General features: G+C 34.6%; 11 protein-coding genes across 11 annotated transcripts; 4 read left to right on the forward strand and 7 right to left on the reverse strand.

Moving 5' to 3' along the window:
• Position 1: 1 nt before the first annotated feature.
• On the reverse strand, positions 2-3110 carry TpMuguga_02g02580 (uncharacterized protein). The gene is made up of 13 exons (XM_061305590.1): positions 2946-3110; positions 2637-2869; positions 2411-2544; positions 2135-2370; positions 1924-2104; positions 1778-1864; positions 1661-1743; positions 1554-1600; positions 1461-1524; positions 1369-1428; positions 1044-1295; positions 841-1013; positions 2-809 (listed from the first exon to the last, which is right to left on the reverse strand). The coding sequence occupies exons 1-13, from the start codon at positions 2988-2990 to the stop codon at positions 776-778; spliced, it is 1629 nt and encodes a 542-aa protein (XP_061162121.1). The 5' UTR covers positions 2991-3110; the 3' UTR covers positions 2-775.
• rps11 (40S ribosomal protein S11) lies at positions 70-750 on the forward strand. Its single transcript, XM_759771.2, has 2 exons — positions 70-236; positions 273-750. Exons 1-2 carry the CDS (start codon positions 216-218, stop codon positions 720-722), a joined length of 471 nt encoding a protein of 156 aa, XP_764864.1. The 5' UTR covers positions 70-215; the 3' UTR covers positions 723-750.
• TpMuguga_02g00299 (uncharacterized protein) lies at positions 3109-3558 on the forward strand. The gene has a single exon (XM_759772.2). The coding sequence runs from the start codon at positions 3220-3222 to the stop codon at positions 3514-3516; it is 297 nt and encodes a 98-aa protein (XP_764865.2). The 5' UTR covers positions 3109-3219; the 3' UTR covers positions 3517-3558.
• A 351-nt stretch (positions 3559-3909) lies between these two features.
• On the forward strand, positions 3910-6608 carry TpMuguga_02g00300 (uncharacterized protein). Its single transcript, XM_759773.2, has 2 exons — positions 3910-5116; positions 5208-6608. The coding sequence occupies exons 1-2, from the start codon at positions 4315-4317 to the stop codon at positions 5846-5848; spliced, it is 1443 nt and encodes a 480-aa protein (XP_764866.1). The 5' UTR covers positions 3910-4314; the 3' UTR covers positions 5849-6608.
• On the reverse strand, positions 6258-7295 carry TpMuguga_02g00301 (putative integral membrane protein). The gene is made up of 3 exons (XM_061305355.1): positions 6679-7295; positions 6417-6523; positions 6258-6387 (listed from the first exon to the last, which is right to left on the reverse strand). The coding sequence occupies exons 1-3, from the start codon at positions 7082-7084 to the stop codon at positions 6280-6282; spliced, it is 621 nt and encodes a 206-aa protein (XP_061161326.1). The 5' UTR covers positions 7085-7295; the 3' UTR covers positions 6258-6279.
• TpMuguga_02g00302 (uncharacterized protein) lies at positions 7296-9945 on the reverse strand. The gene is made up of 5 exons (XM_061305356.1): positions 9538-9945; positions 9251-9468; positions 8933-9177; positions 8624-8814; positions 7296-8592 (listed from the first exon to the last, which is right to left on the reverse strand). Exons 1-5 carry the CDS (start codon positions 9817-9819, stop codon positions 7435-7437), a joined length of 2094 nt encoding a protein of 697 aa, XP_061161327.1. The 5' UTR covers positions 9820-9945; the 3' UTR covers positions 7296-7434.
• A 21-nt stretch (positions 9946-9966) lies between these two features.
• Positions 9967-10875, forward strand: EIF3K (translation initiation factor 1 subunit K). Its single transcript, XM_759776.2, has one exon. The coding sequence runs from the start codon at positions 10050-10052 to the stop codon at positions 10782-10784; it is 735 nt and encodes a 244-aa protein (XP_764869.1). The 5' UTR covers positions 9967-10049; the 3' UTR covers positions 10785-10875.
• Positions 10876-10984: 109 nt separating this feature from the next.
• BETAC-AD (Adaptin N terminal region family protein) lies at positions 10985-13919 on the reverse strand. The gene is made up of 3 exons (XM_061305357.1): positions 13522-13919; positions 13266-13405; positions 10985-13178 (listed from the first exon to the last, which is right to left on the reverse strand). Exons 1-3 carry the CDS (start codon positions 13824-13826, stop codon positions 11002-11004), a joined length of 2622 nt encoding a protein of 873 aa, XP_061161328.1. The 5' UTR covers positions 13827-13919; the 3' UTR covers positions 10985-11001.
• A 201-nt stretch (positions 13920-14120) lies between these two features.
• RPL30 (60S ribosomal protein L30-2) lies at positions 14121-14675 on the reverse strand. Its single transcript, XM_759778.2, has 2 exons — positions 14385-14675; positions 14121-14350 (listed from the first exon to the last, which is right to left on the reverse strand). The coding sequence occupies exons 1-2, from the start codon at positions 14506-14508 to the stop codon at positions 14148-14150; spliced, it is 327 nt and encodes a 108-aa protein (XP_764871.1). The 5' UTR covers positions 14509-14675; the 3' UTR covers positions 14121-14147.
• A 205-nt stretch (positions 14676-14880) lies between these two features.
• Positions 14881-17148, reverse strand: TpMuguga_02g00306 (uncharacterized protein; the record flags this gene model as incomplete). The annotated part of the gene is made up of 1 exon (XM_759779.1): positions 14881-17148. The coding sequence occupies one exon, from the start codon at positions 17146-17148 to the stop codon at positions 14881-14883; it is 2268 nt and encodes a 755-aa protein (XP_764872.1).
• A 445-nt stretch (positions 17149-17593) lies between these two features.
• On the reverse strand, positions 17594-18775 carry TIF3H1 (JAB1/Mov34/MPN/PAD-1 ubiquitin protease family protein). Its single transcript, XM_061305358.1, has 2 exons — positions 18047-18775; positions 17594-18007 (listed from the first exon to the last, which is right to left on the reverse strand). The coding sequence occupies exons 1-2, from the start codon at positions 18716-18718 to the stop codon at positions 17615-17617; spliced, it is 1065 nt and encodes a 354-aa protein (XP_061161329.1). The 5' UTR covers positions 18719-18775; the 3' UTR covers positions 17594-17614.
• Between the last annotated feature and the right edge of the window lie 40 nt (positions 18776-18815).

The following is an 18815-nucleotide window of genomic DNA, read 5'->3' on the forward strand; positions in this document are numbered from 1 at the left end:
CATTATTTTTTTATTTCCCCATCTATAGCTCAGAATCGTACCCCATCATTATAGAACAAGATTCTTAAGATATCGTTCATTTAATTTCCTCCCGTTATACGGTCTCGATTTATTTTAAGCAAAAATTGGATCCTTAAATTAAAATCATAATCATTGCTGATTGTTGGAGACAACAAACACCACAATATCTCAAATATCGTAATCCAATTTTTAAAATGGACAGAGCAGACGTTCAGGTAATTTTTTTATTCATATAACAATTATTTGCATAGGTTCATAAAGCCTTCCAAAAACAGGCGAACGTGAGCATTAAGAAGCTCCAGAAGCTTGGAAATAAGGCTAGATACTGGAAAGATGTCGGTATGGGTTTTGTAACCCCAAAGGAGGCGAAAGAGGGCCACTACGTAGATAAGAAGTGTCCATTTACCGGAAACGTCTCCATCAGGGGAAGAGTTTTAAAGGGTATGGTCATCTCTCACAAGATGAAGAACACCTTGGTCATGAGGGTCAATTACCTACAATACGTTCCAAAGTACAATAGGTTTGAGAAGAGGCACAAGAACGTTCCTTGCCACGTTTCACCCTGTTTTACTGTATCTGCTGGTGATATCGTAACTGTTGGCCAATGCAGACCACTATCAAAGACCGTCAGGTTTAATGTTCTAAAGGTCGAGAAAAATGAAATCTTCGGCAATCCTCGCAAGCAGTTTAGACTCTTCTAATTCCTTCCTCTAATATAGTTATATTCGATATATATAGTATTTTTAATATCACATTATATATTTGGCGGCCTGAACCCTTTGCCGTATCTATAGAAGTATTAGGATTCTAGAAACTAACGTGTTTTTGCTCCAAATTTCAGACAAAATTCCTTTTTGTACCTTCCCTGACAGAGTAAGGTCCCTAGCGACACAGTTGTACTGAGAAGGTGTAAATTCTCCATGAACCTCAGAGAGCCTGATTCCCATTAGATTGGGAAGTAGGACATCCGAGTTTATTTCCTTATGCTTCCTCTAAAATACGATTAAAGTTGTGAAAAGTACCAATAATCTTGAAACTCTGAGGAAGTCACACGGCTCAAACTTATTCAAGAGTCGCCTTGAATAGAGGCATAAAAGCTTAAAACTTTCTTCATTCAACTTAGATTTAGAGGATAAAATCTCAAACAGCCTAGGATAGTCATATTCTGAGCTCTGGTCTTGAACTGAGTTCTTCAATACATTATTTTGAATAGAATTCATCAACTCAAGTGTTGATAAACCAGCGTTAGTGACAAAGATTGCCAAGTCAGTCAACTAAAAATGTTAAAATTTTGTTACTGCTTATTATATATTAACTGGTGAAGAAATTTTAGTAAATTTAACTTACAGATTTATTATCCAAATCATTGACATATGATAATAAATGGTTCAGGATGTATTCGAATTTCTATGAAAACATTGAATAGTAAATGAAAATACACTTTTATGAATATTCAAACCCCTCGGGAGCATTGATGAAATGTCCTTCATGATTGATGCGATACTATAAATAAGGTGTTTGACAAAACTAACTGTATTGGAGGAAAGTTATATGGCGTAGAATAAACCTTATCCAAAACCTAAACAATATTAAATGTTAAATCTATGTGTTAGTAAATAAACGTAATATAATCAATTACTTGTTCAAGTAGTTGATAATCGTTAATTTTAAGTTTATTGTACACTGAAATGGCTCTTGATATAAGAGTTGGGTCAACTATTTCTAAATCGAATTGTCTGAGTGTTTAAGATAATACCATGTGCGTTGAGGTAATCAATCAGAACATTTGTTAGGGTTTCAAAGTAATTTAAGTCCTTGTATTTTGAAATGGCGAAAGACTCGGCTGAAATTATGCATTAAAAATTGAACCATCATAATATGATTAAGTTTAACTGGTAATACCCAAATCAATTAGTTGCTCAAGGTTAGGTGCTTTGTGTGATGTTTTAAAGTAAAATAGTAAATGACTACAGTTGTTTTGCCGTTCTTTTGAATGAGAAGTGTCATAATTTAATCTTCTGAGGAACTCAAGTGATACAGAATTAAAAAGCCTGAAATTATAAACCATACAGTTTGCAAAGCCCTAAAAATTATGAATAAAAGATAAAAATACCCTTGCTACGGACGAAATTGAAGCGTTTTCTGCGATATCAATAAGAGAGATGAACCGAGTAGCCAGCAAAGAAAACAAATATTTATTAAAAATCCTGCAGGATGAAAATGCACTTGATATTCTCCCAAGCTGAAATGGTGAATAATATTCCATTCGTTCTATCAGATGATATGTAACCTTCTCAATAGCATCCACACACTTTAAATTCCCCAAATATAAACAAACCGTGGGTAAATCTGAGAATTAATGACTAATATACTCTTTGTAAATAAATACCTGTAAAGTATCTTGATCTTTTAATAACCTTCTTTACTATAAGCTTGAATCTCCAGTCTGATATATCTACATTTTTTATCTCACTTAAACGTTTTAAAGCCAGAACATAGTGATAAAGCTTCTTCCTCTTATGCCTACACGTCAAACATATGTGTAAAGAATTTAATTTTTAAGAATAAAATATAATTAAAAAATGAAAATATAAAGAGATAAAAGTTATTGAAACCTGTAATAAATCCATGATTCTAAAAGTTTATTTGAAGTAGTGGCAGCCGCTATCTTTTTAGGTAAATCCCAAAGGTAGGATAAAGAATTTTTGGTGGATTGATAAGAGGCCTTGTAGTTAAAGTGGATAGGTTGAGTGTTCTCAATTGATGCTGGCTTAGTGTATCTTTCAACATATCTGTTCCAGTTTCCCTTTCCAACCCTTTTATGAAATCGATAGTGTGTAAAATATCTCTAAAGGATGAATGTAAATAAGAAGAAATATATGTAAATAAATATGAGCATTAGTTATTTTAGTGTGTAATATAACCTTGGAATTAAAAATTATACTGTTAAAATTGTAACATGGAATCATTGAAATAATGGGAAATCAAAAAGTTGTGAATTAAAATCATGAAATATATTACAAATGACAAAATAATATGTGTATACGATTATAATAATATAATTTCAATATAATATATATGTAATAACGATATTTGGTTATTTGTGTAGTGAAATAATTTTTTGCCTAATAACATATTATAGTAATTATTATTATTGTATAATGATTAAAATTTAACAGTATAATTGTATTATAGATAATGTCGAATATTTTGGAATTGGATAAAGCAAGGAAGGACGTTGAACTCGAAATGGAAGCTTTAATGAGTTATTTAAACAGTGAAGAGTGTAAATATGTGGGTTTAAATGGTCCCCTAGTTGACGATGACCAGTTTCCCAGAAATGATATAGATATTTATGAGGTCAGAAAAGCAAGAGGAAGAATTATGTGCTTAAAAAACGATTACGAAAAGTTAACTGAAGAGATAGAAAAGCTTCTACATGAACTACACAAACAACATCGAAATAAGGAAGTAAATAATAAAATGAATTCATAGTGTTTTGATTCCTTGTTTAATAATTAAATTTATATTTTAATATATTATAATTAGTGTCACAATGAAAATAACATATGTTATAATAGTATTATATATAATTAGTATTTTATAATAATTATATTATGATGTGTTTGAATATGTATCTGATTAATAAATGAGTTCCATAAAAGTAAAAAAAAACCATGGTTACATATTAAATATGATAAATTTGTGGTGATTTAGAAAAACAAGGCTAAGACCATTTCAATAGAGGATCCGAATAAAAAATGGTTTATTGCTAAAGTAAAAATTCATAGATGTGTTGTATCTAATGTACAAAGAGGTCTCTACATTTTTAGCAGTACCCCCATAATATAATTTAGATACCCAATTTTATTTTAACATATTTTATTTATTTAATTGAACTGTATATTTATTTTATCCATTTCATTATAATATAATTTATCATATTTCCAGATTTTTAGCATAAGTGACCTTGACCTAGTTCCGTGTAAACCAGATCACTATTTCAAAGATCATCAATCAAAGACTGACGACTAACTCCACACACTCTATTTTTATTCTATATCAACCATTTTATATTATTGATTGGTCATATATTAGTGACTGGTGTTCTATATTCGACATATTTATTTTATACTTTCCCTATACCTATATTCGGATATCTAAACCGTAAGGTATTTTCATGACTGATTTATTATCTAAGTTGGATTTTAATTTATTAAAAACGCCAATTGCTAACTTTATTTATAATCGGTTTATTGGTTATTTATTTTCACTCCGGATCTTTCTAGTAAAATGAATGCGTACGGCCACAGGCCACCACAATACACTTATCCAAAGGATGAGATCCATCACTTTAATCCGAACACATACCCTCAAAATCCGGTCTCTCATCCAGTAAACTCTATGGGCGTCTCTAATATTAATTCAAATTTCCATCCAAGTTATAAGTATGCGTCTAGACACCCTCATGAGTCATCTAAGTTCTCTAATTTTGATAAAGAAGTCCCATCCAACCATGTAGAATACTCACGTAGTGGATGGTCTAACGGAAACATAGCAGAATCTCCTCCAGAAAAATACTACTCAGTTAACGTTCCCCCGGCAAACACACACTCCTCATATCAAACAGAACTAAAGCCGGAAACATATGTGCACAAGAATTTTAAACCAGAACATAACACACAAAGTAACTGGGACAATCCAGTAAATCAGTATTCTCATGTCAGATTAGCTATTTTCTTAGAAAACTGTAGCTTGTCGTACGACTTACTCGAGTCGGACCTGAGGGAGCTTTTCTCCTACTACTCAGGAGTTCACTCCCTGTACATTTCACCAGATTATCCAGCAGCAGAACTTGTACTTACAGATCCAAACGCATGCAAAGCAGCCTCGGCTGACCTTAACGGTGTGGTGCTCCCAGGCATCGGAACCCTGAGGTGTGTGGTCATGGCGACAGGCCAGAGCTTAAACTCCCTCATGTCAACAGCAAACATATACCAGAATTTTAATAAGTCAACTAGTTCTAACTCGACTGCGTCTACCGTGGACAACCCTAGCCTGAGATATTCATACAACGAAATGAAAAATCCCAACGGTATTGATTTGTTAAATTATAGTTACATATTTTATAAAGTTACACATTTTGTAAATTATATTGTTTCTATCTAAACATATATAATATGTAGGACACACTAAAGTGATTCATCCAAGACCACTGGTAGTGAATAATGTGGAGCACGTTATTGGAATAACCAACAGACAGAATACGAATCGCCTGTGCCGTTTCGAGCTGATAGAGCTGTTCTCGTTTGAGCCGGATTTTGACGTGACGGCACAGATTTTGGGGCCAAATAACACTAACATAGAGTATATTATGAAAAACGCTAATAACAAGGTGGACATTAGTATTAAGGGGAAACCTCTAAACTCTGCGTCGCCCACGGACAGGCTCCATATCACAATCTCATCCAACGATTTCTACTCCTACAACAAGGCCATATACATGTCAGAAGATTTACTGTGTTCAGTGTGTGAAAAGTACGTGGAGTTCGTCAGAGAGAGAGGGAAAATGGTCTCAAGTCTAGTTGGCTTCTGTCGACATGAGTACGAAGAAGACTCGTCAGGGAAACTTGACTACAAGGGCTCCATCGAAAAGCCAAAGACCTGGCTAGACAATAATACAAAGCGATTTAATAGCCAAAAGTTCAATCATTACCGTAACAGCTTTTCTAAAAAAGTAAATGATCGCAGCCGACCGATCCCCCCGAGCCGAAACCCTAACTTGAGAATTCCAGTAAATCCCAGAAACAGGGTTTTCAGAAAGTGATTAGTGTTCAATTTAAATATATGTGTCCCAAGCTGTGTTAACATGTAGATTGTCTAGTTTTACACTTGGATTGCTGATTTCCAGACGTGTTCGTTAAAATGAAGTTAATTGTACCTGGGATTATAATATTTATATAGTCTGAGGTACCCAAGTGATTTAATATAAAAGATTAATCCATATTTAACACACGATTCATTTCTCAGTGTATTCCTCTATAATTCGGACTGTAATTTTTGTTTTAATTGGTGTCATACACAGATTTAGTACCCAATCATAAGCTTTGACCCTGTCACGCAATTTCATTACACCTCACAGGCCTAACTCTTAATCTCTACCCTATACACTACTCAAAATAAATATAGCAAGTTCACAAATCTACATATTCTATTGCGTATCAACCGTGTATTAATATGGGTGTTTATTATATTAGATTAGTCTGAGGAGTCTTCGGAGTCTGGGTCGTGGTAGTAGTCACCCAGAAATAAAAAGTAAGGGTGACTGGGCATGTAGTTTTTAAGAGCCCAGTTGGTTCCACGCTCCTGAAGAAAGTATAAAAATTTTAACTTACACTTCTACGACGCTCCAAGTACCTAGTCACGGGATTAGTGTTCTCAGCCAGAGCACGCTCCTTCTCTGCGTTTATCCACTCAATAGTGTAACGCTTAGGCTTGATTCCTAAAAAATATTTTTAAACAGTTTTAATCAATAAATTGTTAATCATAAACTAATTGACTTGATAATTTACTAATTTGATCATTTACTTACTGATCTATTTTTTTTACGTATTTAATTATCTGTGTTTTTATTTGTCGATAAATAGTGTGTGATACCAATTAAGAACGCGTTTTGTATCAAAAAGGCCGCAACGAATACAATAAATATGCAAGGCAAGGCTGCGATGTGGGTGGGGAACTGAAGAAGCCAGGCAACCCAGGCTCTGTGCTGTCTTCCGAATTCACCAACGAGAACTGTGTGGAAGACTCCCGCGGGTCTAAGAGTCCAGTGTTCCCAGTTATACTTGTGGTTGTAAATGGGTTTTACATTTCTATACTTCCGTGGAGTTCCATCAGGGTTGTATTCACGAGGCGGAGGTGGAGGCAAGTTATGAATAGGTGGGAGTGAAGCAAAACATCTGACATGTAAAGAAGGTGGAGTATGATGTGCTATGGGAGGGGCGTGCCTAAATATTAAAGAACTGGGAATCCTGGATAAAAAACGATAACCAAAGACTGTCATAAGAATACTAATTTAAAAATGATAAATTTAAAATTATAAAAGGTAAACTTTGCGTTTTTAATAAAAAAGTAAATTAATGGTTGTGTTGTGAAATTAAACTTGAAACATAGTTTATAAAGGATAATTATTAAAAATATATAAATTAAGGAAAATAAAATTTATTCAAAAATACAATAAAAGTGTGAAATGAAATTTAAATAAACTGATGTGTTATTTTTGTTTCACAGGTAGAGAGTAGTCGGGCAACATCAGGATGTGTAAAATACTTGAAAATAATGAAATTACACATCTTATGTTAGACATCAGAATAGTTATGAAAACATTTATTTACTACATTTACTAAATTTACACTATCGGATAATTTTTTCAATGGATTCCATATCCAAGGCTGAGTATGCAGAAGGGTTATTCTTCTCAAGAGTCAAAAAGAACAAAGAAATCATCTCAAGTTGTTCTTCCAATATAGAGTTCTGGCTCTTCTGATGTGTCCAAATCCTAATTGCCTCTGAAAGAAGCTGTTTGGAAAGCTGGAACTCAAACATGTTCAACACAATCATGCAGAAAAGAGATACTATAAGATCATCGTTATTGAAGCAAGCTAGTTTCCTATAAACTTCCCTTACGATGGTTCTTGACAGGGGTCTTTTGTAGTATTTTATCTTCATGTTTGGTATCAAGTCCTTATCTATGTCTGACTCCTCTCTCTGTTCAAAGTGGATTCTTGCAAGTCCCTGTATCAAAAGTCTTAGCCCTCTGGGTGCCAATGCAGGTGTTCTGAAGAAAACTGAGTGTATATATTGCTTCAAAATGGGATTCAGCTCCTTCAAACCTGATGAACCACTTGACGCATTACTCATCTCAGAATAGACAGGATTGATGTTTTTGTCATGTAATTGACTTTGTTCAAAGTTAGAATTAGGTCCAAAGAAATTTGAAGAATTCAAGTGGTCCATTTGAGTGAAAAGATATGAAATATCACCCTTATTAGCTGTGTTGAGAGAATTAGGAAAGCTAAGAACGGGGTAAATTGAATCATACTTTCTGAGTGGCAGGAGTATTCTAAAATCCCTAGGGTTGGGGTATATATCAATTAGCCTCGTCATTAGCTCAAATTGTGTTGATCTGTATGGTGGTGTTGACTCATATATTTTTCCTGGCATTTCAGTTGTTATTAATGAAATTAATCGTTTATAGTACCTGTACAGGTTATCCACAGTCTCCTTAGGATTATTCTCTAGCGATAGTGAATTTGGGTTCATCTCTGAAAAGCCGTCATCAGAGTATGAAAGGTCCTGCCAAACTGACCCGGGAACAATATAATTCTTAAATTCAAGAGATAGGATGTGAGATTGTATCGACCAACAGTTACTAATAAAGTCTGTGAATTCAAGATGACTTAAAATGCTATGCTTGGATATCAACTCATCTAAAATCACGGAAATGCTAGGAAAATATCTCAACTTTAAAAAAGATTCTCCAATCCACGATAGATACTTGAATTCTGTGTTCTAAACCATTTTTAATTAATATTATTATTACCTTTAGTTTATCCTTAATGTTTGACCAAACATCATCTAGAAACTCAGTTCCTGGATTAAAACGAAATGAAGCGTAACCCTTTAACAGCAGTCCGATTAGGTGAGACGAATAATAATCTTTGTGACCTTTATAACTAAGATATACTCTATGAACTTCCTTTGGTACGTTTATTGAATTGTATCCACAACGTCCTAAATTTTCATAAGTTTCATTACAATTATATACTTTAGTATATATACAATGGATATTATACGTATATACTACAGTACATATACAATGTATACTATACTGTTATGGAATTGATAATACCTAGAGCGTGAATTAGGAGTGGGAGTCTGTACAACTCTAGTTCATGTACTCTGGACAAAACCGAGTCTTCTAATTGGTTTAAAGCTCCTTGGGCTGCTGCGTCGTAGAAGAGAGATAGGTCGTCAATAACTAACTGCATATCCCGCATTATCAAATGATCATGTTTAGAGGACACCAATTGAGCTATTTCGTAAACCCAAACTCGATATGTAACATCTTGAAATATAAACATAGTTCTCAACAACCTATAATATTTGATAAATCATGCCATGGTGAATACATGTATGCTAATATTAGTACATAAATAAGCCAATATACCTATGGAAGTAAACTCCATTTAAGCACGAAAATCTCTCAGGTAGTGAGAAAAAACGGTGCAATATAGGTTCGACAACTTGAGAACACCCAGGTCTGTTAATTCTTGTTAAAAAATACCCGATATCAATGAGCTCGTATGGACTGAATTCATCAATAAATTTAGAGATATCAGCAAGTATATTAAACAGCTTTTCATCAGAAGTAGACTTACTTACACTCTAAACAAGTAATATAATAATTTAAATATAGAAAATATTCAAATTTTAGTAATAAAAATAATAAGTAACCTGTAACATTCCTAAATATTTGAGCCCGTGTTTACTTTTAGAAGATTGTGACTTCCCGAACCCAGAATGGGCAATTGTTTTTTCATAGGATATGTTATCATATTCTGATGTATCATCACGTGATTCCTTTCTCAGTTGTTCCCACTGTTTTCGATTACTTGAAACCTTTTTAATTAACTGTGATTTATCACTTTGGATGTTAAAGAATCTACTTTTGATTCGATTTGTATTAAGATTAAGAATGATTCCATAAAGCCTTCTATAGTTTTGGCCGTTAAACATTTTAAATATTTTACATAATTAACATTGAGTTTAATGTGTAACAGATAATACAGACAGTTTGAGATTAATAAAAGTTAAATGAATATAAACTCCCATAATAAATTGTAAAAACAGATAAAAATACATAAAAAATTCAATTTCTCCAATTTATTCATTAGTATTCTCTTCCCCATCATAACACTAATATATTCAGAATTTTTAAATATTTTTTTATTCTATTATTTATAAATATGCAAACTGATTTGGCTTCAGTTGCACGGTCAAACGCTGAGTCCCTTTTGGATACGCCTTCAGCTCAGTTTCAACTTTCATCGCTTCCAACACTAATTGAGTTTTTGAACTTCCAACTCACTGATATAAATCTTTACAGCTTGGCTAACAATGTTGGGATTTTGAAGATATATTTGCTCTACCCAGATGTTTCTGATGTTCTGGTTATACAGAAGATTCTTGTTTTATCGCTGACTCAGGTCCCAGCTCCTGATTTTACTGTTTGTTTATGTCAGATTCCACTTCATCTTCACAATCAAGAGCCTGTTTCAAAGGTTATTAATCTCCACAACTTTCTACAAAACTGTATGTTTCTCAGGTTTTGGGAATCTGCAAATTTAGAACTGGAATCCATGCCTGGTAAGACTGTTTTGGACGTTTCTGGTCTTTCTGATAGCGTTAGGAAGTTTGTTTTAGATGTTTCGCCTCTGGTTTATAACCAGATGACAGTCCCTGAGTTACGTAAACTACTAAATTTCCAAACTAACTCCCAAGAGTTTGAACAACTCCTTTCAGTCTGCGGATGGTCCTTTGACTCCTCATATAATAGAGAAGATGAAAATTCAGGCCTTTGTTACTCAACCTCGAGGGAAGATAGCTCCAAAGTCCACAAATCTAACGCTACTCAAAACCCGCTTGAAAAGTACCTGAAGTCTGATCCCATGAAGTATTACTATACTACTCTTCACAACTAATTTAAAATCCCACTTAACGGTTAAGTCGAATTTGTGGTAATCGATTCTACCTAATTAAACGCAGTAATTTAACTAATATAATATAACAATATACACATTATAATGTACTATAAATGTATACACATTACAATACAGTATAAAAGTATACACATCACAATGTACTGCTATAATATACATAGCTATATACTTATAATATAATGTCATGTATAATAAAATATTAAGAAAGCATTTTCTCAACAGCCTTTGCAAACAGCATCAGAACTGTGGATGACTCGCATTTAACTGTGAATGTGTCCCGTGTAAACTTGGTTAAAATGGCAAGAGAGTTTGTGGTAAGAGCGTAAAAGAAGTCAGAATCTGATCCTCGGTCTCCGCAGAGCCCAACGCCAACGTGATATAGTCCATAGCTTTGCAGGGCCTTAACTATACCTCTGTTGGCATCAGTGTTCCTTGGGTTACTATACTTATAGTAGTAGTTATGGTTAAAGTCCTTAGGCTGGAGTCTCACCCACAAGGACTCAAAGTCCGACCTTGAGACCTTCGCTTCGTGCTTGAAAACCACAGGCAAGTCGTATGATACAAAAAAGTAGAAAACGTCCAGATTAGTCTTAATTGCTACCTGGATGGTGATTGGGTCATCAGGAGCAGTGTTTGATGGAATGTGGTTTGGAACGAGTGGGACTTGACACTCGGCGGTCTTCCCAGGTTGAACCGTCAGAGGTGACCTAAGGGGCGAAGGTGCAAGACCAAAAGAATTCTTGTTAAACTGCATTGCTAGGAGTTCGTAAAGTGACGAAGAGTTGTTAAGAAGCCTCATTTGAAGTGAAATTCTATCCTCTTGTCTGCATAGAAAGGCTGTAATTTCCAGTCCTAACTGGCCATTAACGCCTCTTTGTGAAGATGATAGAACGACTTGGGGAGTACAGAAGTAACCTGGTAAACGATTCGAGAATGTTTCCTGATCATCCACATCTGGTACGTATGGTTTATCCCTGGAATTCAAGAAGTAATCATTATTCTGAGTTAAATCATCATCACTTGAATCCTGTTTTGGCACGTACTTTAGCTTCGGCTGTGAAGAGGAAAGTGAATCTTTGAAGGCAACTGCCCATGAGGGTAAGTGGTAAACTGATGAAACTCTGCCTAGATTCTCAAGAAGGTCATCTAGTATGTTCTTATCAAGTGTTCCTTCACCCACTGGTGGAAGAGGTGAAAGCACCACTTTTGACGCGACTTTGGTTCCGGAATCCAGGAGCCTCAAGTACATGTATGCTCGATCTCTGACATCTGGGTTTCGGCTCTCAATTCCGCACCTATGTATAACATGCGATATGAGGTCATTTTTGTCCTCAGATGACAGGTGTACCTTCATCGCCGCTGTTAAGAGGCTGAGCTGAACTGAGTGTGACTCGTCGTGGAATGTTTCCGAGAGGTTTGATATGTACTCTGAGGAGTCCTCAATCTCTGACGCATACTGACCCACGATCCAAACCAGTGCTGCTTTAGCTTCTGAGCGGTAAATGTCCTCAACGTCTGAGCACAGCTGGAACAGTTCATACGAGAAAACCTTCGGGTACGTACGGAGAATATCACGAAGTGCTATTGTGCATTCCTCAGTAACATAATTTATTTTGAGCCTGAGTAGGTCTGTTAATGCGTTGACACATGAATTTAAAGCCAACTCCAGCCTTATACAAAGTGTGCTAATTGCTCTAATTGAGCGTCTGACAAACTCGAGGTCAACATCCGTGGCGTATTCGCGCAACTCGTTCAGAATAAGTGAATAGTTTGAGGAATTTGCCAGCTTTACCATGATATCCAGCTTTTCTATATTCACGTATAGGGGGTCAGTGCACTTGCAGAAAAACGACCTCACCTGGTCCTCAAGTAACCTCGGGTACTTTGAGATTACAACCAGAATTGATCGGAGTGATACATACTGGATCTCTGGATCGAGTGAAGAAAGCGTTACTAGTGGAGCTGACAGCTTCGACCCTACAACCCTTAAATATTCCTTATCCGTAACCATATTCATCATCTTGACCACCACCTTGATGGCTGACATTACGACGGCCGGGTTAATATGCGAGAAACGTGGACATACTGCGTCTATCACCTTTCTTGCATGTTCGGAATCTGGTGGGTTATAATATACCAGCGCGTCAAGGATGTATACCTGTCCCCATTCGATACACTCGTTTAACACGCTTAAAAGCCTGTCCAACAATGCCCTATCCTTGTTCAGAATAGTAACGAAGAGGTTATCGTTTGAGAGTTCTGATATCTCCATTAGTGTAGCCACTGCGTTAGATATCACCATCGGGTTCTGGTCTGATAACATTCCCTGTAATACTTCCAGCAGGCCTTCCTGGTGAACCATGGTTGGGGATATACCTATAGTTTAAATGACAGGTATACACAATATACATAGTTAATTAGATACGGTAATTAACATTCATAAATTACACTTATATATATTACCATATAGTTTAGATATGCAAATTGCGGCCGTTTTCCTAACATAAGGGTCAGGGTCATTTTTTGACCTTTTGAGTGGCTCAATTAAATACTCTGTTATTGCTGTTAGTCTGATATATCCCATTGTCCTTATTGCAAGTGCTCTAAACATTTATCTCAGATTAGATGTAATATTTTAGTCATTTATGTACAAAAATGTAAATAATTTGTTGAGGTGATCAATGTATGGAATTATATAAATTTATAATTGTAAAAATACCTAATTAAGGGATTGCGATCGGTTGAATCTTTACAGAACGTATTAACAGCGAGGATTGCCAGTTCAGGTTGGACTTTAGCGTAGTTAATTACGTAAAGATAAACGAGCTTCTTAAGTTCGATGTTATTGGTTTGGATACAGTTTACAACATCTGGAAATAGCGTGGAAACATCCTTTCCTGTCGTCATTGCGCATATAACCTTTTTAATTGCTTCTTTTTGTTTATCTTTATCTGTGGTTTGAAGCTCGTGTCGGAGCTCTTGGAGCTCTGAGCGACGATTACCTTTGAAATATTTTTTATCCATTAAAAAGGACTACATAAATAAGTAAGATAATTTTAGAACAAGGATAAAAAATACAAATTTTACTAATATTTTACAAAATTAAATAAAAGTCAAAGATTAATAATATATATCTATACTGTGGTTTTAATACACATCCCCCATCGGAACATAGGAATTGGTTTTTCAAAATTTTTCAAGGTTTGACTCTACATAATAAATATCAACATCAATCCTAAAATTTTATTATAGAATCATCACGTTGAAATGAAATCATAATGACCTAAGAATGTACTGTTAATATAATATGTAAAGGGATTGTCTGATAAACATTAGGTTAGAAGATTATTCAACGCTTCGAACTATATCTGAATCTCCAGCGTCTAGAATAGCCATACATCCTACTCTAAAGTGTTTTCCACAGGCAGTTCCCAGGTCATTATTATCTCCGGTATAGTGATGGACTCCGCATTTGGCCAACATTGCATAATACTCGATTTCAGATCTTCTCAGGGGTGGACAGTTGTTACTCAATATGACCAAAAGAGCTAAAAAAAGATTATTTATGGATAATTTTAATACCTTTCCCATTTCTCAATGTAGCCTTCGTTGATTTAAATCCTAAACAAACCTTTCCTGATTTCATCACCAGTTGGAGTCTATGGTTGACGTTTTCAACCAATTTAGACTTTGATTTTTTACCCATTATTATACTTTATTATTAAATTAATATTGTGATGCAATATTAAATTGTGGTGTATCTCAGGTAACTTACGATATTATACCCAGAATGTAAAATAATATATAAATTAAGGTCCAAATCTAATAATAAAATTAAACTGATATTGTTTTTAATCAATAATATCACTTATATTTCCCCATCACATTTTAACCTTCCCCATGGAATCTTATGTGTTAAAAAACGCCTTTACGAATAATATTAACAAATAAAATATAACTAATTTGCCTTAAGACATTAAGTTTCAATTTTCTATTACTAATTTTATTTAATTTCTTAATATAATACACAAATATAGATACATTATAATAATTTTGCAGATATTTAGCAATTAAATTATTATTTTCTTGAAAATTTAAACATTTTCTTTTTAGCTTTCTTCTTTAATTCAATTTCATTTGGTTCTACTTCCGTATCAGAGAATTTTGCTGCCTCTACCATCTTCTGCTGTTCCTGTAAAAGGACATTTAGCCCGTGTTTAACCTCCATCCTCTTTATCTCATTAAGTCTCTCCTCTTCGTTATTATATTTCCTATGAACCGTTACTCTACCGCTATTATCACTGTCACCCGTCCTGTTACTGCCAGTGTTACTAATATCAGTATTACTTGTATTACTAGTGGTGGTGTTCCCGGTCGTGTTTGCACTGCTGGTATAGTTACTATCACTGGTTGTATTGATATTGCTGTTATTGACACTACTTGAAGTATTATTTCCTTCAGCAGATCGTTGGGTTGCTTTGATTATGATATTCCCGGTTTGAGAGTTGGGTGATTTTTGAGTATTGATCAATGAGAGGTTGTTTTGGTTATTTTCAGGCGAGGGTTGTTGTGGCATAGGATTATTAGCTCCATAACCAACCACACTAGGAACTCCAAAGTGCTCCTGAGGTCCCTTGCTCTTTTTACTTTGAACCAAGTCAACAGCCTTGTGAACGTCAAAGGTATTAATTATATCTGAGGGTGTTCGATTTGCGCCTGAACCTATGTGATCATTTGGAGTTGAAATGTTAATTTTAGGTGAATTTGTAAACTTAAAATTTGAAACTGGATTCCTTTGACTGGAAACGGGTATAGAAGTCTTGAGATCGTATGTTCTCATATCAGGTTTATTCTCATACGTGTGGTCTAAATTTCTAACCCCGATTGGTCTATTGTTGACGTTAGTGAAAACTTTAGAAGTGAAGCCGGGAATAGTGTTTTTATTTTCTAAATCATCCAAATCTGAATCATAGTCTATTCTAAAGTTGTTCAAGTGAATTGGAGTGTTGTAATCGGTGGTTGTGTGTCTATAAAGCCTGTCGTAGGAATAGTCTGTAGTACAAGCATTATGTCTGGTATCTAATCCTTTGTTTAGACCATAAACATCTTGATATGAGTATATTTTGTCTTGGTTTTCTCTTAGATTATTATAAACCGGGTTATAATGGTCACCCATTAGACCATAGTTGGGGTTAAATGTGTCACGAAAATTCGCCATATGTCTGCAATCCTTAGTCATCCGATCATGGGTACTGCAAGGATAGGGACATTTGTATCGAGTATGAGCACTTGATTTATTGCAGTGGGGGTCACAATTTCGGTCATAAGGATTAGCCTCATCATACATGCTAGCCATAGCAGCCTTAATATCATTAATATGTGATGTGTCCTTGTTTTTAGAGTCATTTTGTTTCCTTGACTTAATCAGTCCTTCTACATTATCTGTGAATGAGCTACAGACGAACAGAACTCCTGCACCAGTGAACCTGAAAACCTTACTTAGAGCCAAACCTATTGAAGCAATCCCGTCACATAATTCTGACTTTGATAGATCATAATAAGTTGAATTTGTTCCATGTTCCTCAGATTTATTCTTTGTTTCACGGGAAACTGTGGTTTTTGTAGTCTGATAAACCTTGTTATTTGGTTTAACAACTTCGATAGTGTTTTCATTATCAGTCTGTTTACGATTAGCATCATCCTTTTGTTTCATTTGGGTATCACGTTTATTTTTAACCTGAGTTTGGTCCTTATCTAAATTATCCAAAAGACCCTTTTTCATCTTCTCATAGTACATAAAATTTCTTAAAAAGTCAGGGTCGTTAGTTTCGAATGGAGCAAAATCTTTGGTATCAATTGATGACATCCTTTCTAGATATTCACAGTTAGTAGTAAAAGACTCGTTAAAATTTGCAGATATTAGGGAATCATAATTCGTTCGACTATTTCTGTTATTTACACCAGTTAGCTTGTTTGGTATTCCAATTCTTTTAATTCCATTAACTGGGATTTTAACTCCTGAAACAGGCTGTTGTTCATACTTTGTACTATAACTTGGATTATATTTAAGGTGATTTGGGCTAGGTTTCCCCTCTACCCTTCTTTGAAAGGTGGAATAATAGGCATTTTTACCAAGTCGATGGGAATCAGAAACACTATTACTCAGCCTAATTGTTGAAATGGGCTCATGTGATATGTTATATTCGGTTGCGTATTTAGGTGAAGTGTTCTTGAGTCCTTCAAACGCAAGTTGTTTGGAGTTATCAACAAAATTACGTCTTGAGTTGACGTTCCCAGCTAGTTGAGTGTTTGGTTGATAAGGTTCAGGCAAACATATCCCAGTCATTATAAAACGTGTTGCGATAATTTAATTATTTTTAAGCTGTAAAAACAAAGTAAACAACATTTTATTACAAGTGGATCATTTATCATTAATAAAAATCGTCAAGGGTAGATTATTATGTTTTACTAATTTTAACCTTAAAATAATGAAAACATAATCAATTGCGATTTAACTTTTACAAAATGTGTAAGATTCTAGGCTTTAGTATGGAATCTTACAACTTGTTATCGATTACTGATTTTGTATATTTTTTTAATAATGATCTTGTTAATTTCATAGTATTTAATATTTATTTTAATATTTACATGTATTTGGTATGAAATTTTCATTAGGGAATTTAAAAGTGGTCTTTTGATCTTGGCGAAAATTTATTTATATTTGGCTCGAAAATAAACAAATTTCTAATTATTTTATTATATTTATATTATGGAATAATATAATAAATATATTTAAGGCTAGAGATTAGAAATTACTGTTTATCGTGTAATCTGTGATACAAGAGGTACATTTTGGCGATGTTGTCAAAACAGAGAGAGTTGATATCTTTAGTGTGAGTTGTACACTCGTTACTCATGATAATTGTTGATAGTTGTGATGGAGCTTCAATCTTTTTAAGGAGATTATTGTCGAACTCAGGCATGGGCAGAAGCGGTTCACCCTTTAGTTTACACTGCTCATTCTCTAACCTCCTTCTTTCCAAGAGTTGCTTCTGCTGCTGGACAAGCTTAGTATAGTCTCGTTGATATCTTATAAACTTTTCCTGGTTGTCGCAGAGTGCCTCCAGTGACTGTGATAAAAATTCTAAATTCTTTTCCAAATAGTTGTTATGGTAAGCGTCTAACACGTCAAAGACATATGTGTTCTGTATTAAGCTATCAGAAAAATACTGGGTAAGAAATACCTCTGACAAAATTGAGTTTTTGATAACAATTGGGACCTCCTCAAGAATCTCAGTTCCCTTGAGGGCGTTGAACTTCCTAACGTCGGGGTCAGAGCTGTGATAAACTGATAGTAACTGGTCAGATGCACGGTAGGCCTTGAAGGAGACCTCTCCAGTTGTAGATACAGGGTCGAAGCCGAGCATTATGGCTTTATCCACAACGTCTTGATAAATGACCAGGTTATCGATTGCATCTTTAGATTGAAGGTCCCCAAAATTTACTGTCTGGTACCATCCTATTGCAAAACAGTCAACTCTCACATCATGTACCAATTCGGTCATAAGCTCCTGGTATTTAACAAACTCTTCGTCGGCCTTTTCTTCGATTTCATTCTCGGCTAAGGTGTTAGTGTTCTTGTCTTTTATTATTGAGTTATAAATATCTCGTTTTTGAGGGTAAGGGAAACAGTTTGTCACTTCAAGTCTGTCTCCAAAATCAAGGCCCAGTAGTTGTCCATTAACGGGAACAGGGTAGTTATCTTTACAGTGTTTGATTGCTTTAATAAGAACCAAACTATCAATTTCTACGTAAGACTGCGTTCTCTGTACTGGATTGTTAGTGTTAGTATAGTCTGAAAGGGTTGAAGACTTTCCGACGAGGCTGCGGTGAGGTTTAGTGTTAACAAAATCCATTTCAATAAAAATAAAAATAAACTAATAAACTACACATTAATTAATAATTGATTAATAATATTTATTTGTTAATAAATAAACCTCTATTTTTCTATGG

Source organism: Theileria parva, chromosome 2, assembly GCF_000165365.1.
Source record: "Theileria parva strain Muguga chromosome 2, complete sequence, whole genome shotgun sequence".
Taxonomy (NCBI): Eukaryota; Apicomplexa; class Aconoidasida; order Piroplasmida; family Theileriidae; genus Theileria; species Theileria parva.

Bases quoted from the DNA above. Each gene is read 5' to 3' on its own strand.
- rps11 (XM_759771.2), top strand. From the start codon at position 216: ATGGACAGAGCAGACGTTCAG. The intron at 237-272 runs GTAATTTTTTTA...TTATTTGCATAG, and splicing joins TGGACAGAGCAGACGTTCAG to GTTCATAAAGCCTTCCAAAA.
- TpMuguga_02g02580 (XM_061305590.1), bottom strand. From the start codon at position 2,990: ATGATTCCATGTTACAATTTTAACAGTATAATTTTTAATTCCAAG. The intron at 2,105-2,134 runs GTATTTTTATCT...CATAATTTTTAG, and splicing joins CAATTTCGTCCGTAGCAAGG to GGCTTTGCAAACTGTATGGT. The intron at 1,744-1,777 runs GTATTATCTTAA...AATTCGATTTAG, and splicing joins TGATTACCTCAACGCACATG to AAATAGTTGACCCAACTCTT.
- TpMuguga_02g00299 (XM_759772.2), top strand. From the start codon at position 3,220: ATGTCGAATATTTTGGAATTGGATAAAGCAAGGAAGGACGTTGAACTC.
- TpMuguga_02g00300 (XM_759773.2), top strand. From the start codon at position 4,315: ATGAATGCGTACGGCCACAGGCCACCACAATACACTTATCCAAAGGAT. The intron at 5,117-5,207 runs GTATTGATTTGT...TATAATATGTAG, and splicing joins CGAAATGAAAAATCCCAACG to GACACACTAAAGTGATTCAT.
- TpMuguga_02g00301 (XM_061305355.1), bottom strand. From the start codon at position 7,084: ATGACAGTCTTTGGTTATCGTTTTTTATCCAGGATTCCCAGTTCTTTA. The intron at 6,524-6,678 runs GTATCACACACT...AATATTTTTTAG, and splicing joins ACAAAACGCGTTCTTAATTG to GAATCAAGCCTAAGCGTTAC. The intron at 6,388-6,416 runs GTAAGTTAAAAT...TACTTTCTTCAG, and splicing joins ACTTGGAGCGTCGTAGAAGT to GAGCGTGGAACCAACTGGGC.
- TpMuguga_02g00302 (XM_061305356.1), bottom strand. From the start codon at position 9,819: ATGTTTAACGGCCAAAACTATAGAAGGCTTTATGGAATCATTCTTAAT. The intron at 9,178-9,250 runs GTATATTGGCTT...CAAATATTATAG, and splicing joins AATGGAGTTTACTTCCATAG to GTTGTTGAGAACTATGTTTA. The intron at 8,593-8,623 runs GTAATAATAATA...AAAATGGTTTAG, and splicing joins ACATTAAGGATAAACTAAAG to AACACAGAATTCAAGTATCT.
- EIF3K (XM_759776.2), top strand. From the start codon at position 10,050: ATGCAAACTGATTTGGCTTCAGTTGCACGGTCAAACGCTGAGTCCCTT.
- BETAC-AD (XM_061305357.1), bottom strand. From the start codon at position 13,826: ATGGATAAAAAATATTTCAAAGGTAATCGTCGCTCAGAGCTCCAAGAG. The intron at 13,406-13,521 runs GTATTTTTACAA...ATAAATGTTTAG, and splicing joins GATCGCAATCCCTTAATTAG to AGCACTTGCAATAAGGACAA. The intron at 13,179-13,265 runs GTAATATATATA...TTTAAACTATAG, and splicing joins TTGCATATCTAAACTATATG to GTATATCCCCAACCATGGTT.
- RPL30 (XM_759778.2), bottom strand. From the start codon at position 14,508: ATGGGTAAAAAATCAAAGTCTAAATTGGTTGAAAACGTCAACCATAGA. The intron at 14,351-14,384 runs GTATTAAAATTA...ATCTTTTTTTAG, and splicing joins TACATTGAGAAATGGGAAAG to CTCTTTTGGTCATATTGAGT.
- TIF3H1 (XM_061305358.1), bottom strand. From the start codon at position 18,718: ATGGATTTTGTTAACACTAAACCTCACCGCAGCCTCGTCGGAAAGTCT. The intron at 18,008-18,046 runs GTATTTCTTACC...AGCTTAATACAG, and splicing joins AAAACTCAATTTTGTCAGAG to AACACATATGTCTTTGACGT.